The sequence below is a fragment of the Chelonoidis abingdonii genome, chromosome 2 (assembly GCF_003597395.2).
Source record: "Chelonoidis abingdonii isolate Lonesome George chromosome 2, CheloAbing_2.0, whole genome shotgun sequence".
Classification (NCBI taxonomy): Eukaryota; Metazoa; Chordata; order Testudines; family Testudinidae; genus Chelonoidis; species Chelonoidis abingdonii.
In genome coordinates this window covers 231,149,412-231,173,928 of record NC_133770.1, presented here as the reverse complement: position 1 = coordinate 231,173,928, position 24,517 = coordinate 231,149,412, and the positions used below count along the sequence as shown (strand labels likewise).

Sequence of the window (24,517 nt, the reverse complement as noted above, 5' to 3'; positions counted from 1 at the left end):
CGGGAAGTGCGCTCTCAGCTGCAGTGTAGACATACCCAAAGTTTAGGAGTGTTTAGATCCAGGATTTGGGGTTGACCTTCAAAAAGGAAGTGGCACCTTGCAACACTCACATTTAGAACTGGGTTTGTATTCTGATCAAGGAGTGTTCAATTCATGATTTTGTTTTAGGCCCATCTTTTCTATGAACACTAGAAGTACCAACACTGCTAAAGTCAAAATAAACAGATAGTGAGTTCATAAATAACATGTTCAGCCATAAATGCTTTATTTATTATTATTATTATTATTATTATTTTGAGCTTGTTGCAATTCAGAACTTGGGAAAGAGAAGGTGTTAAGATTTTTCTTTGACATTAGTTAAAAACCAGAAAGAGGATGTAATAACTATTACTACTGTAATGACAGCTGATGGAAATTCTCTTGTAGATTTCTCCGTAGGTAGAGCCTTGGGATCTAAAGGTTGCTGTATCAGTATTCTTCAAAAGATTATGCCTCAAATGTCAATGGGAGGCCTGCACATACAGGGAGAACTAAATAATGGGTGTGACTTGTTCAGTGAAGATAGAGCCAAGAGGACAATTTTTTCCATGGGTTAGTTTTGTGGAGGTGCAGTAACGGGACACAAAATGCATGGTGGTATAAAAGAGGTGTATGTTTTGTTTAAAAAGTGATCCTGAGAAAATACAAATTTTAATAAATATTGATCCTGAAACAGATTTTACGCAAGTATTAACTATGATGAACACACTTACACAAATCACCAAACATAAATTGTTTTCCTAAATGCTACTACATATACCCCATCCTGTGAATGCACATATCAGATTCAAAAAACCATGGTATAGCTCTAAATTTCGGCTTTATTTACAGTTCAATTGTGCAAAACTGTTAAGAATTCCTAGTAGGATTGCAATGTGTTGTTCACATTAGACCTGTTTACTCTCCACTGATGTTTTTAATTTATTGTTTTGACAGTTCTCCATAATAATTACTGTACCTTCATCATTATAAAATACAAATAAATCAAATCAGCATGAATCTGAAGAAGCAGCATATTCACTATGAATCCTAGAAAACAATTATGCATAAAGCTGCACTACAGTGCGTCCATCATTTTCATCCTCAGCAAGCCACCTTGAAGGAAAAATGTAAAAACCCATAATTAGTACATTAGGTACAGTATATCTGAAATCCAACAAATAGACAAGGAATAAGGCCCTGCTTCTGCTCCTTCTGATTTCAATGAGAAATTTGCCACTGACTTTAACAGGAGCAGAAGTGAGCTAAAAGAAAAAGGCACTATATAGATAAGTTACAAATAGATGATTTCACGGAGTGGCACAAATATTGGTCATTTTAGATTAAGAACATTTTTTAACAGATTATTGTATATGATATCGTATTCCTAGGGTTAAGAATACTACTATTTTAATCTGATGCCTCTTTATTGGCCCATAGACACCCCTGCCCCGATTTCCACATTAAGCCCAGTTCTTCTCCAATAAAAGCCAGTGGAAGCTTTGCCACTGACTTCAGTGGAAACAGGACTGGATCCAAAGTTAAAATGTATAGAGGAAATACTAATGCTAATACATACGACTTTATAGGTAGCAAATTTTGTCTTCAAAAAGCTTTAAAAATAACTTAGACTTTCAACCCTTCTGTGAAGTATGTTGGATGGGCTAGATTCTCTTGGGTTATCTGGTCCCTTTGTTGCTCTGGTATAGTGAAGGGGTTGGAATTCCCTGGGGGCAAAAAGGGGTGTTCCCAGCTGTTGTAGAGCCAATTAATCACCAGTTACTCCTGCAGCTGTGTCAGGGAGTAGAATGGGGTTTGGCCAGTGTGTTATTAAGCTCCTTCTAATATTGGCTGGTATAATGGCCCCTGTGAGTCATAGACCTGATTCTGCTGTAAAATGTTGGGGCCAAGGCTAACCTCAGAATCAGGACACTACAATCATCCCAATAGATGACAGACACAGGTCAGAACCTGGTCCTATACCTATATACATAATCCATCCATGTTTCTTTAGTACACCCATCACCATGGAATCTTATTTTACATAAGGAATAACTGGGAAAGAGAGAGTAAGGCCAACCTTTTTACAAGTCTCCACTAATTTTGGATGCTCAACTTGAGACACCTAGGACTTTTTCACAAATACTGTGAACTCACAACTCCAGCCGAAGTCAATGGGAGTTACAGGTGTTCAACACTAGAGGTCTGAAGTTAAATATCTCAAAGACCAAGACATCTAAAATCACAGGATCTTTTGAATTTTTTGGCCGTAGTGACTTATCCAAGTTCACAGAAGTATATAGAGTCAGGGTCTGAATAGGATTTTCTTGGTTCCCAAACCTGTTTTTGGACCACTAGACTATGACCCTCTCTCTAAAAGCAGGACACTTTTGCAATTTTTATACTTCTTTGTTCTCAGGATACACTAAAATTATATTTTGCATCTAAAAATGGAGGAACACATAAACATAAACCTTTACTAGTGTTTGTTTCTACTTTTTAATTTGAAGCTCTATAAAAATGCTGAGAATTCATTGTATTGCAGGGAATATCACACTAAAGGTATCATTCAGTTATAAATTTCAACTCTGAGAAACAAGTGTATTGCTTCAATTTATCTGACACATTTATGAAGAGCTGTAAATTATCAGTATGTTCATAAATAATTAAGATTTAGGATGGGTTTCTGCTTGTACAGTACTAATCTTAACCAATCCCCTCACTGTTTTTTCAGATAAACCCCTAAATTAGTGTTATGATTCTCTTTGTGTACCACTTGCATGAAAAAGCCTTCCTTTTAGCTTTAACCTTGCATAGCTAAATAAATCTCATGGCCCCTCTTCCAAATGAATAAATAGACACTGAAACTGAACATTTTTAAAAAAGCAATTGTGGAAATATAAAGTACAGTTTGCAGTATATGTTATTAAGAAAATAGCATTCCAAATAATGAAGACATTTAATGTATTGGCTTACAGACCTGCTGCAGCTGAAGCAATACACTTCATTTGTAGATGAATCTGTGATTTCTACTTTTTCCAGAAACCAGCCACTTGCTGTAGAAGGAAAAAAGAGAGCAAGCAGACATTTAATATAACTCAAATGCAAACAAAGTATGGAAAAAAAGTTTCATTTTCCAGTCCTTCTGTGATTCAGCACTATCACATGTATCCAATATAAATAACAAAACTGAAACACAGATAACCCAAGTCATTACTAACTCTTCTTCTTTTTTAAAGAACATTCCTTTGACGTTTTTGACAGAAAATAAAAAGGTAAGCTTTGATTACACCTCAAATCATTTTTTCATCATTGAAAGGAGCAGTTAGTAAGTTAGATGACGCAGAGTGCACAGCCATATGGCACAAATTCTTGAAATTAGATTTTGTTGTTTTTTTTTTCCAATGTGAAATGTTATCTAAGAACATACTACAAGGCTAATGTGTTTTGATCTACACTAGCTGCCAAAGTAATAAAAAAAACAGAGAATTTGTAAGTAAAAACAATCCTTAAGGAAATACAATGCTCTAAATAAAGCAATGGGAGTACAAGTCTTTTTGGCTGATATTTTTTATTTTTAATGAATTTATTTAGATTAGTGCAAACTAACTGGCGAGTATGAATGTTTCTTATATCAACATGTTTTTAAAACCAATTCAGAAAATCACCCTGTTCAGGAGAACATCAAAGATGTAGTTAACTTTAAGCATATGTACAAATTCCACTGAAGTCAATGGAACTTCAATGGAGGCCTATGAGCAACAGAAGGAGATTAGGGAGTTCATGATCTTCAGAGTTGAAGAACTCTACACATTAGACATAAGAACAGTCATACTGGATTAGACCAAAGGTCCATCCAGCCCAGTATCCTGTCTACTGACAGTGGCCAGTGCCAAGTTCCTCAGAGGGAATGAACCTAACAGGTTCTTTCAAGTTTTCATTATGGAAGTTTTCATCTTTAAACAAACTGGTGCCTTTTGGGAATGTTTTGCCAAATGGAGAAATATCTGTGGTCCTGCTCCACAACTGATTTATGCCACAGCACTCCCTGTTTCATTTAATATTACAGTGGGAACACTGCTTTTAATGTAGTGAATATACCACTACTGTCTTGGTGTTTGTTCTTTAGAAGTTGGGTTTGACTGTAGAAGTATTTCATGTATACACTTGGAAGCCAAATAGAAAAAATACTATCATTTGCTGAAATTGTATATGGGTGCTTCTGTGCATAATTTGTGTTTTGGAAATAAGATACAATATTATAATCCTTTAATCTGATTTGCAGAACCATGGACAAAGTATAAAAGAGGGCAAAAAATCCTTTACAAAATATTTTGCAGAATCTCATCTATTTGTATAAAAAGGTCAAAGCTTGCCAAAGTTTCCTGTTGCTCACGAATTGTTATTAACTGATAACTATGTAAAACCTAGGATATAAGGATGCCCACATTCTCAGTCTCCAGTTCCCAAGAGTCACTTATAGAGATAGTGAAGTACTTTTGGTACTCTTCTAATTAAATATTCTGAATTGTTTCATATATCATAGACACTACTCATAAGATATGACATTTTATAGAAATCTCTGACTCGTGCACATTATTAGTGATTATTAAAAATCTCTCTCTCTCTCTCTCACACACACATACACCCCTTTACAAACACAAAGGAAGGCATTGCCGCTGTCCTGAAGAGTTTACAGTCTAGGGTTTTACTGTTATCCAGGGAACTCCAATTGACTTCAATGACAGTTCCATGCTTGGGGAACTTGTTGAGTCAGGGCCTATATTAGACAATATCAACAAATGTAAGACAGGACACTGTGTGGCATTTATGTTAAAGGAGGGCATGAGGGTTACAGAAAATGTGTGGCAGAAAGCAAGTGTTCTCTTTGGAGTGGGAACAGTCTTTTTGTTCTGTGTGTACAGCACCTAGCCGGGTCGGCCAAGTGCGTGCTTGGGGCGGCAAGCCACGGGGGGTGCTCTGCTGGCGCTGTGAGGGCGGTAGGCAGACTTCCCTCGGCTGCATGCCTGCAGAGGGTCCGCTGGTCCCGCGGCTTTGAGAGGTCTGCTGAAGCCGCGGGACCAGCGGACCCTCTGCAGGCAAACCGTTGAAGGCAGTCTTCTTGGGGCAGCAAAAACCCTAGAGCCACCCCTGGCACCTAGCACAATGGGGTCCTGGGCCAGGTCTAGGGCTCCTAGACACTATGGTAATATATGTGATAATAATAATCATAAGTGTTGCTTGATGTGAAGGTGCTGGACTGGGATTCAGAAGACCTGGATTCAATTCCTGGCTCTGCCATGGACTTCTGTGTGAATTTCCCAGGGCCTTAGTTCCCCATCTGTAAATATGGATAATAATCCTTCTTTTCCTTTGCCAGACTTGTCTATTTAGACTAAATTATTTAGGAAAGGAATAATTTCTTACTATGTGTGTGTGTTCAGCACCTAGCACAATAGTAGCCCAAGTTCTGCTGGAGTCTTTAAGCTCCACTGTAACACTATTATTAATAATATTAAATAAAAAGGAGCATTAAGATGAAAGGTTGAGGGAGAGAACAAACAGCAGGAGGGGGAGCAATGGCATTTTATTTATTATTGATATTTTAATAAATATGTTTTTAAAACTTCAAATTAGCCATCAGTCCACTCTGATGAACAATGACTGCAAAGTTTCCTGGTCAAACACTTCCAAAAGATAATGATACAGTGTTGTGGGGTTATAACTGAGAGTTAGCAAAAAATTGTCCAACTTTTGAGTCAGCAGGACCTGCCATCATCACAGATTTGTCCGCTGCTTCCTGGTTATGATAAACTTGTGATGTCTTCTAATGGCCCATGTGGTCAAAAAATCTGAATTTTATTTGGCTTTTTAATTAAAGCATTGGGATCAATATCATTTGATTTTTGTAACATCAGATAGGGGAGTTTTAGCTGAGCAATCTGACCAGAATATCTCAGCACAGATTTCTTAGATTCAAGCTATAGGTTGTTCTCTGATTCCAATTTTATATTTCTAGTGTACTTTTTTTTTTAACTAGGACTATTAACTAAAGCAATATAAGTTCAAGACATTATAACCTGGGAGTATTACTTCTTTTGCTTTGTTAACTTTTGGTCTTATGGAATACTAATGTTGCATTGTTAAGTATGTCTCTCTCTGGTGCGACACATTGTCTTCAATTCAAACTTCTAAACAAACCAATTCTTACATTTTGTCTATCTGATTTTTTAGATAATGCACCAAAATATAAAAATGTTTTAATCTAGTCTTCACTTTTGGGGCTCAATCCTGCAGTATTTAGTAAGAGGTTTGGGTGAATAATGACTGCAGGATCCGACCTTGAGAGATGCAGAAGTATGCCAATGTGATAGGTTTCTTTTATAAACCATGGGCTAGATCCTCAGCTGGTGTAAATCAGTATAACTCTATTGTCTTGAATGGAATCACTGTTTTTTTATGGATTTACACCAGCTAAGGGCCAAGCTCTATGTCAATTGCAATGAATTTACAGGCATTTTCAAATGTCAAGCAGATCCTTAAAAATCTATATTCCGCTTACAAACATATTTAAAACATACAGAGAGTACTTACCAAATCCTTTCCCATCATGGCCAATTTCAATTGAATGCAGTCTTCCTAAACTCTTTGTCTTAATCCTGAATATGTCAGACTTCAAAATTGAAAAAGAGGCAGCTATTAAAATGTAATAAGTCAAAGTCTGGAAAGTAGCACGCTTGCCTAGCTCAGTTTTGAGACCGTTCAAATGTAACCAAATGGAAGAAAACTAGATGGCTGACAATATAAATGCATTACTACTACTAATGTAGGTCTTTTGGTATAGGCTTTGTGTTGCTAGTTTTCCTTCAGTTTAACATGAAAGATGTACTACTTAAGTTATATTTGAATGATTCCTGCCCTTTTATTGGTTTTCGCACACAAGAGAGATGTTTCTGCTTGGTACATTATGAATTGTCAACCAGATAAAGTAATAATACCTTTTATTATTTTTGGTTTATGATACACAAACATGCCTCTGAGAATATAAAGATAAGTGATTTTTATTCTGTTTACTGTCAGACCTCTCAAATGCTCCACATTTTGGTTCAAAATATGGGTTTGTTTCATATATCATAGGAAGGAGAAACAGTAACTTTTTTCATTAAGGCATTTCTCCGAGAAATCAAAAGGCAACCATGGCACGCATCTTCAGGGAATGCGGTTGGATTGCTCCAAGGTTTTCCATCGATCTGATCCCATGTCCCAGTGGACCATGACAGCTGGTGAATGTTACTAAATCTGCAGGTGCAACCAGATTCTCTCCCTTTGCTCCTTCTGCCTGCAGCAACAACTTTTCCCACCTCCACTAACCCTCTGCCCATGGAGGATGCTATATGGGTGAAGATCCACCAGAAGACACTGGCAGGCAGAATGGCCAGAGCTACTCAGGATAACTTAAGTGAAGAAGGTTTGGGATGGCTGGGAGTTCAGCTACAGAGTATAAGATAATGATTTAGGAATGGAGAGTAAAAAACACCCAGACTAGACTCAGTCATCACCTGTCAAGAGTCATTAAGGAGAAAATCTGAGGAGGGAAGATCTTTTATTTCCTGTTTCATCAGAAGCTCCAAGGCCAGGTATGATCAGCATGACACCACCAAACAGTTCAAGGTAGCCTGTCTGGTGCACAACTGGATCTATGCTTATGCGGTATTTGCCAATGTAATGTGTTAAAACAAGGTGGTGGGGGGAGAGAGGGAATAATATTTTATTCGTGTATTTGGTCATGATTCAGATACTTTGTGGCTATGACATGATATAGATGTTCAGCCTTCTGCAGCCAAGCATCTGACAATGGCCTGGAGTAGGAGGACATCAGACTCTGACCAGAATGCATGCTGTCCTTTTATCTGGTTATGTGGCTGCACAATATTTGTGGCTGACAGGACTCTTTACAGTGCCAGGTTCCATGACAAATTTGAATGCTGGAATTTAGTAGAGTAGTATACTTCCACCCAGCATGCAAATGCAAGTATGAGTGTTCCAGGTTTGCATAGCAGCAACACACACACACACTTTGTATTTACATGATGCCTGTAGAAAAGTGGGTTCATTCAGATGCCACAGCAATGGGCCTAAGAAACAGAAAGGCCCTAGAGGCACTTAGGACTTGTCTACACTACCGCAAGGGGTTGATCTAAGATACCATGTTTTCACTGCAGTAAGTCAACAGCTGATGCTCTTCCGTTGACTCCGCTTGCCCTTCTCGTCCTGGTGGAGTACCGGAGTCAATGGGAGAGCGCTTGGTGGTCGATTTATTGTGTCTATAGTAGATGTGATAATCAACCCCCACTGGATCGATCGCTGCCTGCTGATCTGGTGGGCAGTGTAGACATGCCCTTAGAGTCACTAGAAGTAAGAGATTCTCCACTTTTATTAGAACAGAAGTCCTGGAATAGCTACTGTATCACATGATCATTCTGGTGAGAAGGTTAAAAGGTAGGATTTTGTTTGTTTTGGTGGTTTGATGAGATTTTTTTTGGCGACTTTATCAAGGGTTTAAGATACAATTTCTAGCCAAACACTTAAAAATGGCTGGGGTCAAATCTCATGTAGTGACTTGGAAAACAACAGGAGGCTGCAGTTTCTTAAAAGTCCTGACCATGAATGACCTGTCCAGTCTGGAGACAAACACATCACATAACAAACTCGGCAGCACTTACCTTTCCTCTTTCAAAAGGATCTTGATGTTCCAGTGGTTTAGTGAGCTGAACTAATTCAGATGAGTCCTCATCCCCAAATAAAATTACATGCACGTTGGCATCAGTTCCTGCTCCCTTCTTGTCACCAGTATACACTTTAATTATGTATTCTACCAGACTTTCCAGGGGGCTCTTTTCCTTATTTAAAGTGTGATCTATTTCATTTTTGAGTTTAACGCCTTCCCTGATAACAAAAGATACTGGGATTTCTCTCCTTATTTCAGGTTCATGAGCATCCAGAGAAAACACTCTGCAAGGCAAAACCATATACAATAATGTGAAACTGTAATATATTTTAAGTTAGGAAAACATGAATTTCCATCTGAGTGCTAACGAGAGAATCTAGCATGGATATTTTTGCTAAATACCCAGCAATTAACATACTATGTAACAAAAGTCACTTTTGATCAATTGCCTGATTTATGTTTTTAAGATTAGCTTAAAAAGACCAAGCTTACTCATTCACTTCAAATATGTAGATAGGTTCTTGTTTTAGTGCTTCCTTCAAATGTAAAGTTTTAACATCCAGTTTGCAGTCTACAAACAGAAACAAAATAAAATTAAGATACTCAATTGTACAGCCAGAATTAATGTGGAATCTGGCAATGATATAGTTATAGCATTCTTACTATATTAAAAATATAGCTTCTTAGTCAATCAAAATACAACGAAACTGTCTGCTTCACAAGTTTTGCACTATTATAGCTTCCCCTATTGAAATAGTCTAATTGCAGGATTTCCATTCTGAACGTCAACTTTCAAGTTTAGGGTAAGATTGTTCTCTGATCCTAGGCAGATTTGGAAAGGCATCAGGCCCTCCCCATCCCCTGGATGGGCTATGCAGGTCTGACTCTGAGCATGACTGGGTGGTAGTGTGGGGGAGCAGAAGCTGTGTATCTGATGCTCTCCCTGCAGGTGGTGGTTGAGGAGAGCTCCCTGTACAACAGCTAGAGGTATTGGCCAGACATGAGGAGTGAAATGAGCTGCATCCCCAGAAAGGATGTTGCAACTTACTTCCCACTCAGCACAAAAGGGGAGAAGAGGAAGGATTGAATTTTGAGTCACAATTCCTTCCCAGGGCTCCTGCTGTGACACTGCAGCTACATAATTCCCATTATTCAGGCTGAGTTTATTGGCTCTAATTTGCTTTTAATGATTAAAATATATTTTCCTTCCTTTGCCCTAGTTTGGTAAACTAGGAATCCCAACAGCTTTAATGATCTTAATAAGGCCACTAAGCACTTAGTCCAAGGATGATTTTATAAACGTAGTCCAAGGAAGATGATAAAATTGAGGGACCAATTTGATCACCCTTACTCATGGCAGTTATTACTTTACTACATGAGTAGTCCCTCTGAAATCAATGATAATACTATAAATCAGTAATGGTGGCAGAATCTGGTCATACTTAAGCTTGACACTGCCTCTCTGAAGTGTGTATTACAACACACATTTAACTGAGAGATTTCAAGCCTTTTGTGCAAGATCACAGTGAGTCAATGGCTGTTAGGAACAAAACCCAAGTGTCCCCACAGTCAGTTTACTGCTTAACTTCTAGACAGTCTGACTCCTTCACAATGAAAAATAAATTATACAGACAATTATGAAAAATAAAGTCTCCTGCTTTACCCCAGAATCTTGCATTGCCAGACAGTATTTTCAGACATGCTTGGAAAAATTTTGTTTCTCTAGTTTTGCCTGCTACCCTTTGGCACAGTTTTAATGGGCACATTCAGTGAGTTAGAAGTCAGTCAGTCATATGGATGCAACAACATCTATTACTGAGATGGAATGCAAAACCAAAAAGTAGTTCGCTGCATTAGTAATCATGAATAATACCTTGCTCTCACATTGCATCTTTTCTTTTCTTGGGGAAGGAACTAGTTTACTTCCTTGATGCTATCAACTATGCGGTCTTTAGTTCCTTGGATTTTAGCTAGTCAAGACCTAGATCTTTGTCATGTCAGATTAGAACCTAACAACAGCCAAAAGAAATCACTATGGATCTGATCTCACAGTGTGTGCACAGTAACCCATTAACTTCAATAGGAGTTTTTCCTGTGCAAGGTCTGCAGGACCAGGCTCATTGGATATCAGATGTATCTAGCAAAAAGTAACTTACTTGTTTTGCTGCTGATGGACAGGACAACTTTATGCAGTTCTCCCAGGTCAACAGCATCCATTTGAGCCGTAAATGACTGCAAAAAAACATTATTCAATGATACAATTGTAAGATATATTCAATTCACTATATTATATAGGAAGAAAAGAAACAAAGATTACAAATAGAATATAAACGAATGAACTTAACGGGAAATTTTCAATAAGTTTGAAATGAAAATACCTCATTGTCCTCTTCTTGCTGGGGATTCTGCAATGGCCAGCCAAGGATTCTGTCTCCTGTGTCACCATTGATTCCACACACACACAGCGTCACAAGTACTACATTCCTCTTGTCCAAAACATTGCTGGAAAACACTGTTACATGATATGTAATCACTGCAAGATCAAAAGGAGAGAGATTATGTCACTACCACAAAATAACTTTCCATAGGTATTTAACATTGCAGCAACATACAGTCTGCTGACATAAGACAATTCAAAAATTGACAGAGATAACAAAAAAGTGAAGCAATCAAACTGTTTCCAACTTTTTTCTTGATGTTATTCTGTAACTCCCTTAGGCAAACATTAGCAATTGTCATAAACCCACAAATGAATGGTCTGCAACTTTTGGTTAAAACAATAGACATGTGAGTTTAATTTGCCTTTGAACGTGATTAAGGACAGCACCCACATTCTGGAATGAATAAATAGATCCTTTTTACCTGGGAAATACATAATAGGTAAAAAAAAGTCAATGATATTCAGGATCCTAAATCACTTAGGTGCTTTTGAAATTTTTACTGAATGTGTTCTGGGACTTAGATATAGTCAGTATAGACAGTACCTGAGTACATTTTAAACTGTTTGAAGTTTATGGACCAGATTCTTGACTAGTGTAAATTAACAAAGACCCATTGACATCAAAGTGGCTATTTCAAGTTACACCAGCTGAGGATCTGGCCCTATACATTTACATTTTCTTAACAGAACTAAATTATATTAAAATACTGGATATTCAACTTTCTTCAACTTTCAGTCACACTGTTTGCTGCCGCTCCTGCCATACTGGAGAAGCAGATGCATCTTGTTCTTCCAAAAGGCTTTTGTAGGTGGGGGATAATAGCTCAGATTCACCAACCCCCTTCAGCCTGCTGGCACAGAGTGACCACCTACATCCTTTGAAAGGTGGATAAGACAAGAGGCTATCCAGGTTCAGGTTGACCAGCAAGCATGCGGCTTCCTCTGACAGCCTCTATGTCTATTGAACTGTGTGACAGACCCAGGCCAGTGGAGTACAGGAGTCTGGTAGAGGGCAAATATATTAGTCACTGGATGAGTAGTTTTCTGTTCCCTGAGTGACCAGAGCAGGGGCTGCACTAGAGTAATCAGGAACCTGCTAGAACCAAATTAAGACAGACAGGCTGATTAGATCACCTGCAGCCAATCAAGGCAGGCTAATCAGGGCACCTGGGTTTAAAAAGGAGCTCACTCCAGTCAAGTGAGGAGGAGCCAGAGGAGAGGAAGTGCGTGTGAGGAGCTGGGAGCAAGAGGCACAAGGAGCTGAGAGTGAGAGGGTGTGCTGCTGGAGAACTAAGGAGTACAAGCGTTATCAGACACCAGGAGGAAGGTCCAGTGGTGAGGATAAAGTAGGTGTTTGGAGGAGGCTATGGGGAGGTAGCCCAGGGAGTTGTGGCTGTCATGCAGCTGTTACAAGAAGCTCTATAGACAGCTGCAATCCACAGGGCCCTGGGCTGGAACCCGGAGGAGAGGGCAGGCCTCCCAACTCCTGATCAGACACAGGAGGAGTTGATCCAGACTGTGGGGAAGATCACTGAGGTGAGCAAATCTGCCAACAAGCGCAGGACCCACCAAGGTAGAGGAGGAACTTTGTCACAACTGTAAAACGTGCAGGGTTCACTGTATGAAACAACCTTTGCACAGGTCACACTGATCTAGCCTCACACCTGGTATACAGGGGTCTTTAGTGGTGAGGAAGTAGCTCTTGTTCCATGCCTAATGGATAGCAGCATCGCCTCAGAAGAATATATCAGTGGTGTAGGATTTCATAATCCCATTTTATAACATGTATCCCTTTTAACAATAAAACATATAATTTAAACAATTTGAAATAACTGTAATATCTTCAAAGTGCGATTTAGCTGATGCTATACTTATGGTTCCAGAACGGCCATTTATCCTCATTAATTATTATTCAAAACAGTATTAATGTGATTAATTAATTAGCAATGTGACAATTAGCCACTTTTGGGATTGGTCACCTTGGGGGCAGAAATACCTGTGTACTTTCCCATCTCACTCACAGATCAAAGTGGTGGGAGGAGCACAGTTGGGTCTAAAATGGAAATCAAGAGTTGATGTTAACTATGGAGCTGTCCAACCATAAAATCTGTTATACTGGCAAGAAGGAAGAGAGAGCAAGAGACATAAAGAACATATGCAATAGAGAGGGGAGGAGCATGAGCAGAAAACCGCCTTCCAAGGGGAGCAGTGTGAGCAAAAAACCTAACTGGCTTCAAGACTGAGTTTGATACATTTATGGAGGGGATGGTATGATGAGACTGCCTACGATGGCATATAGCCGATCTGTGACTGCTAGTAGCAAATATCCCCAATGGCTGGTGATGGGACACTAGATGGGGAGGGCTCTGAGTCACTATAGAGAATTCTTGCCTGGTGTCTGGCTGTTGGGTCTTGCCCATGTGCTCAGGGTCCAACTGGCTGCCACATTTGGGGTCAGGAAGGAATTTTCCCTTGGGTCAGATTGTCAGAGACCCTGGCATTATTTTTGCCTTTCTATGGAGCGTGGGTCACTTGCAGTTTTAAACTAGTGTAAGTGGTGGATTCTCTGTAACCTGAAGTCTTTAAATCATGATTTGAAGATACCAGTACCCAGCCAGAGGTCAGACTAGATGATCATAATGGTCCCTTCTGACCTTAAAGTTTATGAGTCTATGATTTAAAAATATGACAGAGATGCAGGGCTGTTTTGCACAATAAATTCTGTATAACTTTGTGCATCAAGGATCACTTTGAACTCCACATGTGCTACCTGCTGTGGCGCTGTTTAAAGCACTCTTGGACATAAAAAGGGAAAGACTTGGGGAGAAATGTGCTTCATGCTATACTAGCTCTCTGCTTCATTGTGATTACAAAATATATTTACAAATCCCTCCTTGCAGATTTCTGAGGCATATGCAGAAACAGATAAATACAAATGAGATGCAGTTCTTACCTGGAGAGTTATCAAATAATATGTTCTCAAAAGAGAGTAGTAAATATTATACACACACAGAATATACACTATTTTATATAATAGTGTAATACTACCCTTTATGGCACATCAGAAGAGCTCAAAGTGCTTTACAAAGGAGGTTAGTATCTTTGTTACAGATGGGGAAACCGAGGCACTGAGCAGTGACATGAGTTGCCCAGGGTCACCCAGCACACCAGAGGCAGAGCTGGGAACAGAACCAAAGTCTCCAAAGTTCCACTCCAGTGCTCTCTACTCATAATTCCACACTGTCTGACTGTGTGTGTGTACATATATACATACACACACTTGTGTGTTTTAGCGATCATTCTCCTCCATGAAGCACACCTGAGTGCCTAGATATTTTTAATAACCATTTGGATTCTGTGTATAAAAGGTGAAAACAATTGACCTTATTCTGCATTCCTGCTGAGAGCTCTGAGAAGTACGAAGTTTGATTCCAGATTATGACATTTAAGCGTTTACTGCTAGCCAAAGCATTCAAGAAAAAGAACAGATGATCATACTGAGATTACTCACTTAAAGTTAGGCATGTCTCTGAGCACCTTGCTGAATCATGGGCAAATGCATGAATAAGGTCAATGGAAGAACTAGTATTGAGTTTAATAGGGCTTTGGATCAGGTCCTTAGTGAGCAGACTCAGGGTCTACACTTAAATGAATGGATGCTCTTTTGAGTAGGAACTAAATACAAACTGATTAATATTAAATAAAAAATTATTTGGCCTGTTTGTTTTGCCAAGGGAATATTCTGATAAATACTAAAACTGAGGAAGAGCTCTGTGTAGCTCAAAAGGTTGTATCTTCTACCAATAGAAGTAGTTCAATAAAAGATACTACGTCACCCACCTGTATCTCTGGGACCAACATGGCTACAACAACATGGCTATCCTGGGACCAGCATGGCTACTACAACACTGCAAACATTTGATTTCGTGTCATTTGGGACAGTACAGGTACTTACTATCTCACTTGTAAAAATATGAAAGGGTGGAAAGACTGTTTCAGATTAAAAGATCCCTTTTGCTTTGCTAAAACAAAGATGGTGTTCATAAGACAAATTTTGAGCTAATTTTTAACAAGCATAATTATTTGGACTGTACAGCCATAAGAAAAATAAAATCACTTGTTAGAAGATGAGCTATAATAAGTAGTGATGTTAGCACCAACAGCAGCAGAACAAACAGAGTAGAAACAAAGAAACATTTCCTAATGCTGTTCTGTATGACTCATAATGTTCACAGGCAATACATAAAAATATATTTCCACTGCACACTTTATGGTACAGATAGGGTGGCCAGATGTTCTGAAAAAATCAGGACTGTCCTGATTTTGAGGCGTTTGTCCCGCATCCCAACCACAGTACGGTCAGGACGCCATTTGTCCCGATATTTTGTTTCCTGGTCTTCAGTGGCAATTTAGCGGAGTCCTTCAGTCGTGGATGGTCTTCGGTGGTGTTTCGGTGGCGGGTGCTTCTGTCTTTGGCAGCAAGGTTTATTACCCGCTGCTGAAATACCGCCAAAGACCATCTGCGACTGAAGGACTCTCCGACGAATTGCCACCAAATTCCTAGACGAGTGAGTGTTAAAAAAAAAAAAAAAAGCTCCCCCTGCAACAGTCCTGATATTTTCCCCTTAACATCTGGTCACCCTAGGTACAGAAATTAAGAGACATTAATAATGTTTTCCCTAATAGATATATTTTGAATTCTGATCTAGATTTTATTAAATGTTAAATGAAGACAATAAAATATCCTACTTTGATAAAGATTTCAGTTGTATTATTAGAACTTGTTAACCTTCTGGACCATTCTACCTCTTTAATATAAATTTATACCTACCAGAAAGTGCTGCTTTTAATGGCCACTCTACAGGGAGCTCAATCCATCTGTCTCCATTAAGAGAAGAAGAAAGTGTTTTATTTATAGAGAGACTAAAGGTATCCAGGGTTGCTGTGTTCTGCATTTTAAAGTGATGAAGAGACAACTGGGATGTGTTATTTCCCAAACTCTGAAGTCCAAATCTCACTTTATAAAGCATCCCTAAGTCAAATGGGAAATGTACCTAGGGAGTAACAAAAAAGAAGTTAACATCCAGAATGATTAAAAAAAAAAAAGAGTGAGATTTTCAAAAGTGCTCAGCACTGGCTTAATTCTGCTCCCACTGAAGTTAGTGGCAAAACCCACGTTAAGTTCAAAGGCAGCAGAGATCAGACAACAGCAAGAGCTTTCCAAAATCTCATATTTACCCTTTAGTGGTAGGGTAACCATACATCCTGTTTTGGCCAGGACAGTCCCCTTTTTAAGCCCTGTCCTGACTTTTTTGGCAAAGCGGACAAATGCCCGTTTTTGTCAGAAAAATGAGGTGCGGAGGAACATGCGGTGGGGAGGGGGGTGAGTGGAGATGCCAGTCCCATGCAGGGGTGACATTGGGCTAGAGGTGGAGGGAGGAAGGATTCCAGTACACCAGCAGGGTTAGAGTGACCAGTGCCAGCCTCAAGCAAGGGGCCAGCAGGATTAGAGTTACCAGTGGCAGCTGGGGAGTGCCTTTGGCGAGCAGCTGGGGCCAGGCACATGGGTGGAGGGCTTGGGGCCAGCCCTGCACGGTGTCCAGTTTTCCCTTTGGGAAATATGGTCACCCTATTTGTGGTGTTCCTTATATGCTAATAAGAAATCAGTGAAGACTCAAATTTAAATTACATACTATACTGTCTATTAAATGTAAATGTTTAATGTTCACACAAATTGCTTGGATATGCATAATTAATTTTGAGTAATTGTTGACAAAGAATATGCTTTATAACCATGAGTTCTGAGAGTATAAAAGAAACACAAATTAATTATGGTATTCAAGTTAAAGGTCCAATTCTGCTCTTCTTGAATACCCAAAAGGATGCCAAATTGTTATGAAGGTGGGATATTACAGTCCCTATTTGCTGATCTCTATATAAAAGCAAATTCAGAAGAGATGCTAAAAAGATAGGGAAATGTATATATATTTTTACATCAGATGTTACTTGATCCTCAGCTTGATGGCGCACTTTGTTTGCCATGGAAATTGGGTTTGACTGGCCATTGCTTCCATAAAACACCATGACTAAGTTAGAAATATTCTTCACTGACTTTTCAAATTCTTCTGTTGTTTCTTCACAGAGTTTTGTGAAATAAATTCTCCATGTGCCTTCTGAACAAATGAAATAAGGAATGTGATGAAGGAAAGACAGATTATAAATATGTTTTTTCTTTTATATGTTCACTAAGATAGCCAAAATAAAATTTATAACAGGTTCATTTATTTTCATTTTAATTGGGTATCAAAATTATTTAGCTGTACTTTGACCAACTAATATGCAGGTATATTTTTATTTCTTAATATTACATAGAGGATAAAACTGCCAGTACTGGTAAACATAATTATAAGTTTGTGATGAAAAAACTCCCATATAATCATTTTTAAACTAGTGAATACAATATTAGGTCTAGGGCATCAGATCTACCTGATTTCATTTGCTGTTTTTTTAACGGCAAGACAGCTGTGTTCCTCCTCTCCTGAATTTCTATTTGAAAGAAGATTGAAAACCAAATTAATGCTTTTGTAAAGCAGTGTCTAAATTATAATGAATGTCTGTATTCATCTATGGTGAAGCAGTTGACTGAGCACCGTATCAGTGAGATTAAAGATTTGACTAGGAAGAGTACAATGAGATTTTCTACTCCAGCATCTTTTATACACTGTTTTGTATAATGAACTGGGCCCAAAACAAACACAATATTATAAATGGTTGTGATCCATATAAAATATTTTTTTTCATTTTAAAATCATTTATACTTTGTTTATACAAATTCTGCTACCAGGGATTTGGGTGTGTCTGCATAGATCAGATATTTTTAAGTTGATCTAACAGACTAATTCTGCTCCCACTGATATCAACTCTCATTAAGATCCATGGGAATGGACTGGACCAGAAGTCATAACTACAGATAAAGGCCTGAACCAAAGTTCACTGAAGTCAATGGAAAGCCTCCTACTGACGTCAATAAGCTTTGGATCAGGCTATAATTGCATCAATATTTTCTTCTATGAAACCAAGGAAAGACATTTGTGTTCCTATAGAAGTTCAACAATATTCATTCTTTGACTCCATTTATAACATTATGTGATTTTGAAGATACTAATTTATTCCTTATATATTTTTCCAAGAATGTTTCAATTTTTTTTTCAGAGCAAAGTTCAAGCAGCTCGTATATTATTGGCTTTTATAAAGATAACATTTTGTTTCCTTATATTTTGGAAGGCTGGAGGATTAGGGATGATGAAACAAAGCAAATATATTGTAACAGTAATCTTTGACTACAACACATTAATAGCAGCCTTTGGGCCAAATTCTGCTATGGCCAATGCAGCTGTGGTGAACAGTCACACCCTGTTGTGGCTTCTGCTACAGTAATACTGTCAGTGAGGACAAAATATTTCATTGTAGACTAAGGGACCATTTATGGAGTGTACTTTACTACTTTTCTGAACCAGAGCATAATATGACTGAACTTGTCTCTGGCTAGAGATTGCTGTTGGCTGCAGCATACATGCTGGCTAGACACACCTCCAACATATCATATTCTATATCATGAGAATGTGCTGTATGTTAGACAGCCATCTTGAATACTATGGAGACATTCTCCTCCACTACTTGAATGCAGTGGGGCAAACTATCTAAACTGATCCTTCTTGCTTGGCAAAACAGCAGAGGGCAGGATTTAAACATTATGGGAATGTAGGCAGCCACCTTTAAAAACATCCTGTCATAAGGGACAAAATAGAAGTGGTACTTGGGGAGACAGCAAGATACATAGAGTGGGCCAGATTTTGTTCTCATTTGCCTCAGTATAAATCTGGACTAACAGAGGAGAAATTAGCACCCTGTAAAATACTGGATTATCAAACAGTACTAAAACTGAACAGCTTCAGAGATTGTAGTTCCTACTTAATTACAATGAGATACTAAAGTATCTGATACTATAACTTGTTATGGAAACAGAAAATGTAGCTGCATTTGGCAGTTTTGAATTAGTTTCTTAGTAAATAATATATTTCTAAAATAATATTTACCTGTAGCTTTTAGAGTTACTGAGGCAGATTTTTTCCCATCTTTTAGCCATATTTGAGCCATAAACAGTGTCTTTGTCCCAGAAAATGTTGGCTCGTGCACAATAATCTTCTCCAGCTGCCAGTCAGATCCTTTTCCTTTATCTACAACCAGCTCCTGCAGAGACCCAACATCTACTGCTTCCACCCGGAAAACATCCACCTGAAACAGGCAAAGTCAACAAATAAACGAGTATGGAACCAGAACCGCCAATGTGAAATACAGTGAAACAGAACAGTGAGCCAGGTGAAAATAAGAGGAGGCTGAGGTACAGCATTTTCAGGGTAATTCAGTAAAATACAAACAGAATCAGAGATAACAGGGCTTAAAAAAGCCAAACTCGTGCAAGGAGCAAGAGCCGCACATGTATTTTCTCTAATCTACTCCTAAAACACCTCCGCTTTTCTAGGCACATCATTTGGATGCCTAATATCCCTTATGGGTAAGATTTTCTCCTCAAACCTCTAACAATGTTTTCTAGAGGTGCAATTTAAAAAAAAATGTCTAGCTGTGGGCAAAATGCACCCCAAGATTCACACTGTGGAGAAGAAAAGGTAGGGCTGGGAGACAGGAGTAGTGGAAATAAAGGCCTTTAGGGTGGGGCTATCTTTCCCAGGAAGGAAAATTTATTCAGCTTGTAGTAACTGGAGTTCTTTGAGATGTATTGCTCCTATCTGTGGTGCACTATTAGCATGTGCATAGGCTTCATGTGACCAGGACTGAAGAATTTTTCTTAGTAGTGTGCATTTGGTCCACATATGCACCCCCACTCTCCTTGTGCTCACACCAAGGGTGTAAAGGGGGCTGCCAGACCTCCACCATTTCAGTTCCTTTTTCTCCACTAGGCCACACTAAGGGAACCGAGGCAGTGGGAAAGGAGGATAGGTAGTGCACTAGACATAGGGATAATGCATCTCAAACAACTTTACTTACATCAAAAAGTGCAACCTTTCCTTTTTCTTCAAGTGCTCATCCCCATGTGTAGTGGACTTCAAATGATTCACAAGCAGCACCCATCCTGAGAAGGGGGGTGCCTGGAATTCTATATCACTACAGATTGCAGAACTGGCCTGCCCAGGGAGGCATAAAAGGCATCTGGATGTACCAGTGCATAGCATCTGGTGAAGGTGCACGAAGCCTCAGGCTGCTGCTCTGCAGAAGTTAACAATAGGTACTTCCTTAAAGGGGACTCCTGAGGCTGCCTGGGCTCTCATTGAGTGTGCCCTCACATTACCCCACCAGGGACTTTGTTCAGCTTGTAGCAGAGAACAAGGAGAACAGTCCGAGATTTACTGACAGTATCTGAGAGGAAATGGCCTCTCCCTTCATCCTCTCTGTGAATGAGATGAGTGTATGTCACTTCTGAAATTACTTTGTAGGAAGAAGGCAAGGGCCCTACGCATATCCAAGGAGTGGCACATCACCTCCTCCCTATTAGCCTGTGGTTTCAGATAGAACACAGGTAAATGGGTGCTTTAGTTGAGGTGCAAGTCTGACACTACATGAAGGATGAACTTTGGGTGCAGCCTCATGGATGCTTTATCCTTGTGGAAGATCCTGGGAGGCAGGGAGTCTGCCATGAGCAACCCTAGCTCCTCTACCCTTCTGGCCAATATGACTGTGACCAGGAATGCCTTCATAGAAAGGTGCTGCAGTGAGCAGTTCAAACAACCTTCCCCCATCTCCACCAGAGTTGACAAAATCAAGTCCCAAGCAGGTGTAGGCTTCACCACTGGAAGGAAGACTCTAACTAGTCCCTTCAGGAACCAGAATGTGACTGGATGTGAGAACATAGAGTAGGTGCCTATCAGCAAATGAAATGCACTGATAGACATCAGGGGAAACCAGAGGGAGCTGAGAGGCAGCCCCCTCACTTCAGGAATAATAGGTCATCCAGCTTGTTTGGCAACCCAACCACAAAAGGGGGAATTCCCTGTTGATCACACCAGATCTCAAATCTCTTCCACTTTGCAAAGTAGCACCTCCTGGTAGAGTCCATCCTGCTGCTGTTCAGTACGCCCTATACATCTGCTGAGCCAGCCATCTCTAGGTTTGACATTCATCCAAATATCACGACCTCAGGCGAAGTGTGAACAGACTGCGGTGGTGAATCTGCAACTCATCCTGGGTCAAGAGATCTCATACCAGGGGAAGACAAAGACGAAGCCAGACTGACAGGTGTAACAATGCGGAGTACCAGAACTGATGGACCCAATCTGGTGTTGTGAAAATCATCTGTACTTTGTCTTGTCTGACTGTCCTTAATACCCTTGATAACAGAGAGATCAGGAGAAATGTCTAGCTCAGGCTTCTGACCATCATATGAGGAAAGCATCACCCAGAGATCCTGTCTGCAACCCTCTTTGGAGCAGAACTTGCATTTTTTGTTTACATCGGACAAAAACAAATCTGTGGTTGGGTGACCCCCCACAATCAAAATTTTCATGTAGAGTTGGGCCATGCCTCTCCCTTTCATGCTCTCTGGAGAAGTGTCTGCTGAGAGAGTCCATCTTGGTGTTTTGATCCCCTGGCAGATGGATGGTGGTCAGGGTAATTTGCAAAGCTATGTACTAGTTCCAAAGGGCAATGATCTCTGTGCAGAGCTGTGAGGAAATGTGCCCCTCCTTGCTTGTTGATGTATTAAAGACCACTGTCATGTTGTCTTATAACACCTGGATTGAATAGCCTTGAATGCAAGGGAAAAATTGTTCACAGATCACACTGACTGCACTCAACTCCAACATGTTGATATGGAGTATTGACTCACAAGGAGACTATGTCCCTTGGGCCACCTGCCCCCTCCATGTGGGCCCCCCAACCAATTTCCAGGCTAGTCCTTCCCAGTACCGGACAGTCCCGATCTGGAGTGTGAGGTCCTCCCCTACTGGATACGAGATGGGAACTTCTGCCTCTTCTTGGAGGATGTAGACAAGGAACTTTTCCTCTAGTGACTTCCACATCTGCCCTGACTCTGCTGATCTGAGTTTCTTGGAGCCGATGGGAAAGTATGAGGGGTATGGAGGCCTTGAAACCAGCTGGAGGCGCACTTGAAGGCACACTCCCACTTTATTCAGACTGATGAACGGGGGGTTTCCCTAGTCAGAGTCCAGCCCCACTCTCATGAACTTCTCCATGAGGAATCTTCTGAGCTAAAACTCAACTGCTTGGTCCTTCTCACAAATGATCTGCTGATATTGCACCTGGAAGGGACATAGTCTTACCCAGGAAGTACAAATAGGCCTCATGATCATCCATTACCATGAAGGGCTTCTGACAGTCCGCACAGCTCTTGAAGCCAGGCATCACTGGCATGCTTTTCTTGCTGCCAGTGGAGAACATAGGGCAGGAGGGATGGGGACTGCTCTCCTGCCGAAGTGGGGGAGGGCAAAATGAGGAACCAAACCCTAACAATCTGTCCCGATAAGTTAGACCAAAGTAACTACAACTAACTACATTTTAACTATTTACAGAGAAAGGGCAAAGAAGCTACTACAAATACTGAGTGTCTGTTCCAGACCACGAGAGGTGAGAAGGAACTGAAATGATGGTGGTCCAGCAGCTCTCCTATAAATCCTTGGTGTGGAGCACAGAAAGCAGTGGCCCATGGGTGGACCACATGGTCACTGCTAAGAAAAATTCTCTGGTCCTGGGCATATGGATTGCATGCACAACCTGAAGTGCACTACACACAGAGACAAGCACTTGAAGAAGAATAAATGTACTAAACAGCCACACTTATAGATTTTCTGTACAGAAACTGTGCAAGAGGAGTGGGAGTTGGTGACCGTCACTGGATGATGGTTTCTTGGCCAACACATATTCAGAAGGCTGTTGACTCTGAGGGAATTATTCATAAACTCAGAGCCAAATGAACCTTGGTGTCCCCTACAATGCATTGTTAGTTAAGAGAGGCATATAACAAATTTCATTTGGCAAATGACTCACTTCCTTCATTACTTTCAAACCTTTGTTTATGGGACAAGACTGAATTTATAAAATATATGTTAAAAAATACAGTCCTGATCTTAGAAACACTTATGCACATGCTTAACAGTGAGCATATGTGTAGTCCCATTGAAATCACATGCGGAAGTGTTTGCAGGATCAGAGGCTGCAATTTAAAGGAAAAAGCCTTCAACATGCTGAAGAACTCAGCAACTCTTCCATTAGTGTCTCAGGGGAAATATAAACTAATGATTTATGACATTCGTTTCCAAATCACCATTTTTTTCTCAAAAGATTTATATCTTTAGGTTGTCTCAGTCAACCTGTTTGAATGCTCTGAAGTTCATTTTGGGTTAGTCATCATATTCTGTAATTTCTCTATCTTCTTGGCCACTCTGTAATGCTCCCCACTGGCTAAGTGCAGTGCTTCCGGAGCTCCCTGCCTCAGTGTCCTTTCCCAAGGTGGGTCTCCACATACTGAATTGTGTGTGAGGTTTGCTCGAGATGTGCCATAGATCTCCAGACAAGTCAAAACTTAATTCCTTCCAGGGCAGCAAAAGGTCCCCCCCGCCGTAAAGTCCCAGGAAACAAAAAAGATTCTTCTGCCCTTTAGGTCTTCAGCCTGTCACCTGGGCCCTGTTACCAGCCCCTTTCTGGACTATCTGTTCTAGTCTTCCTGGCTCTGGGATAGAGCAGCAGCCCTGACGCTAGCTCCACTGGAGTACTGTTTTCAGCCCCTCCTGAGCTATGTTCCTTACCTCCTTCCCTGCCCCTGTATAAAACAGGAGGCTTGCAAAGCTGGTTTTCCTGGAGTACCCTGCCCCCTGCAGGCACTGGCTCAGGATTTTCCACAGGAGCCTACTCGCTGCCCACTCCCAGACTGACCTCACAATGATTATTTATAAGGGCCAAGTGTCCATTAAGCTCCCTCCCAGGTCCCTTAGCCCTGCCCCTCCAGCTGGTAAGCAGCTAATTAATTATGGCAGAGGTATGGGTGGTCCCATCTCTCCTTAAATGGGCCCGTCACCCTGTGACATCCCTGTAATCCTGATGCACTTGTCTTAAAATAGTCAGAATCTCAGGAATCCAGGGATGGTTAGATCAGCAAGAGATTCAGACACTTAATAAACTTTGGATTGAGCAATTAATATCTTGAGCTGTGAGAGCAAGAGTAAACTCACAGCATAGACAAGAGCACATTTTACCTTTAGGTGTACTTTTGAAAGCTTGAGTGACAAAATGAGCTTAAGCAT

The 24,517-nt window shown here is 40.2% G+C and overlaps 1 protein-coding gene across 3 annotated transcripts in view; it reads right to left on the bottom strand.

Moving 5' to 3' along the window:
* Positions 1-280: 280 nt before the first annotated feature.
* Positions 281-24,517, bottom strand: part of RP1 (RP1 axonemal microtubule associated) — a 305,041-nt gene continuing 280,804 nt past the window's right edge. For all 3 annotated transcript variants that reach the window (XM_032771359.2, XM_032771361.2, XM_032771360.2), the window contains 11 exons: positions 19,283-19,481; positions 17,673-17,732; positions 17,181-17,359; positions 16,018-16,240; positions 11,125-11,279; positions 10,903-10,978; positions 9,239-9,317; positions 8,742-9,030; positions 6,613-6,691; positions 2,999-3,074; positions 281-1,134 (listed from right to left, as the gene is read on the bottom strand). In XM_032771359.2, coding sequence (XP_032627250.1) covers positions 1,080-1,134; positions 2,999-3,074; positions 6,613-6,691; positions 8,742-9,030; positions 9,239-9,317; positions 10,903-10,978; positions 11,125-11,279; positions 16,018-16,240; positions 17,181-17,359; positions 17,673-17,732; positions 19,283-19,481 — 1,470 coding nt within the window. In that variant the 3' untranslated portion in view covers positions 281-1,079. The remainder of the gene's footprint in view (positions 1,135-2,998; positions 3,075-6,612; positions 6,692-8,741; positions 9,031-9,238; positions 9,318-10,902; positions 10,979-11,124; positions 11,280-16,017; positions 16,241-17,180; positions 17,360-17,672; positions 17,733-19,282; positions 19,482-24,517) is intronic.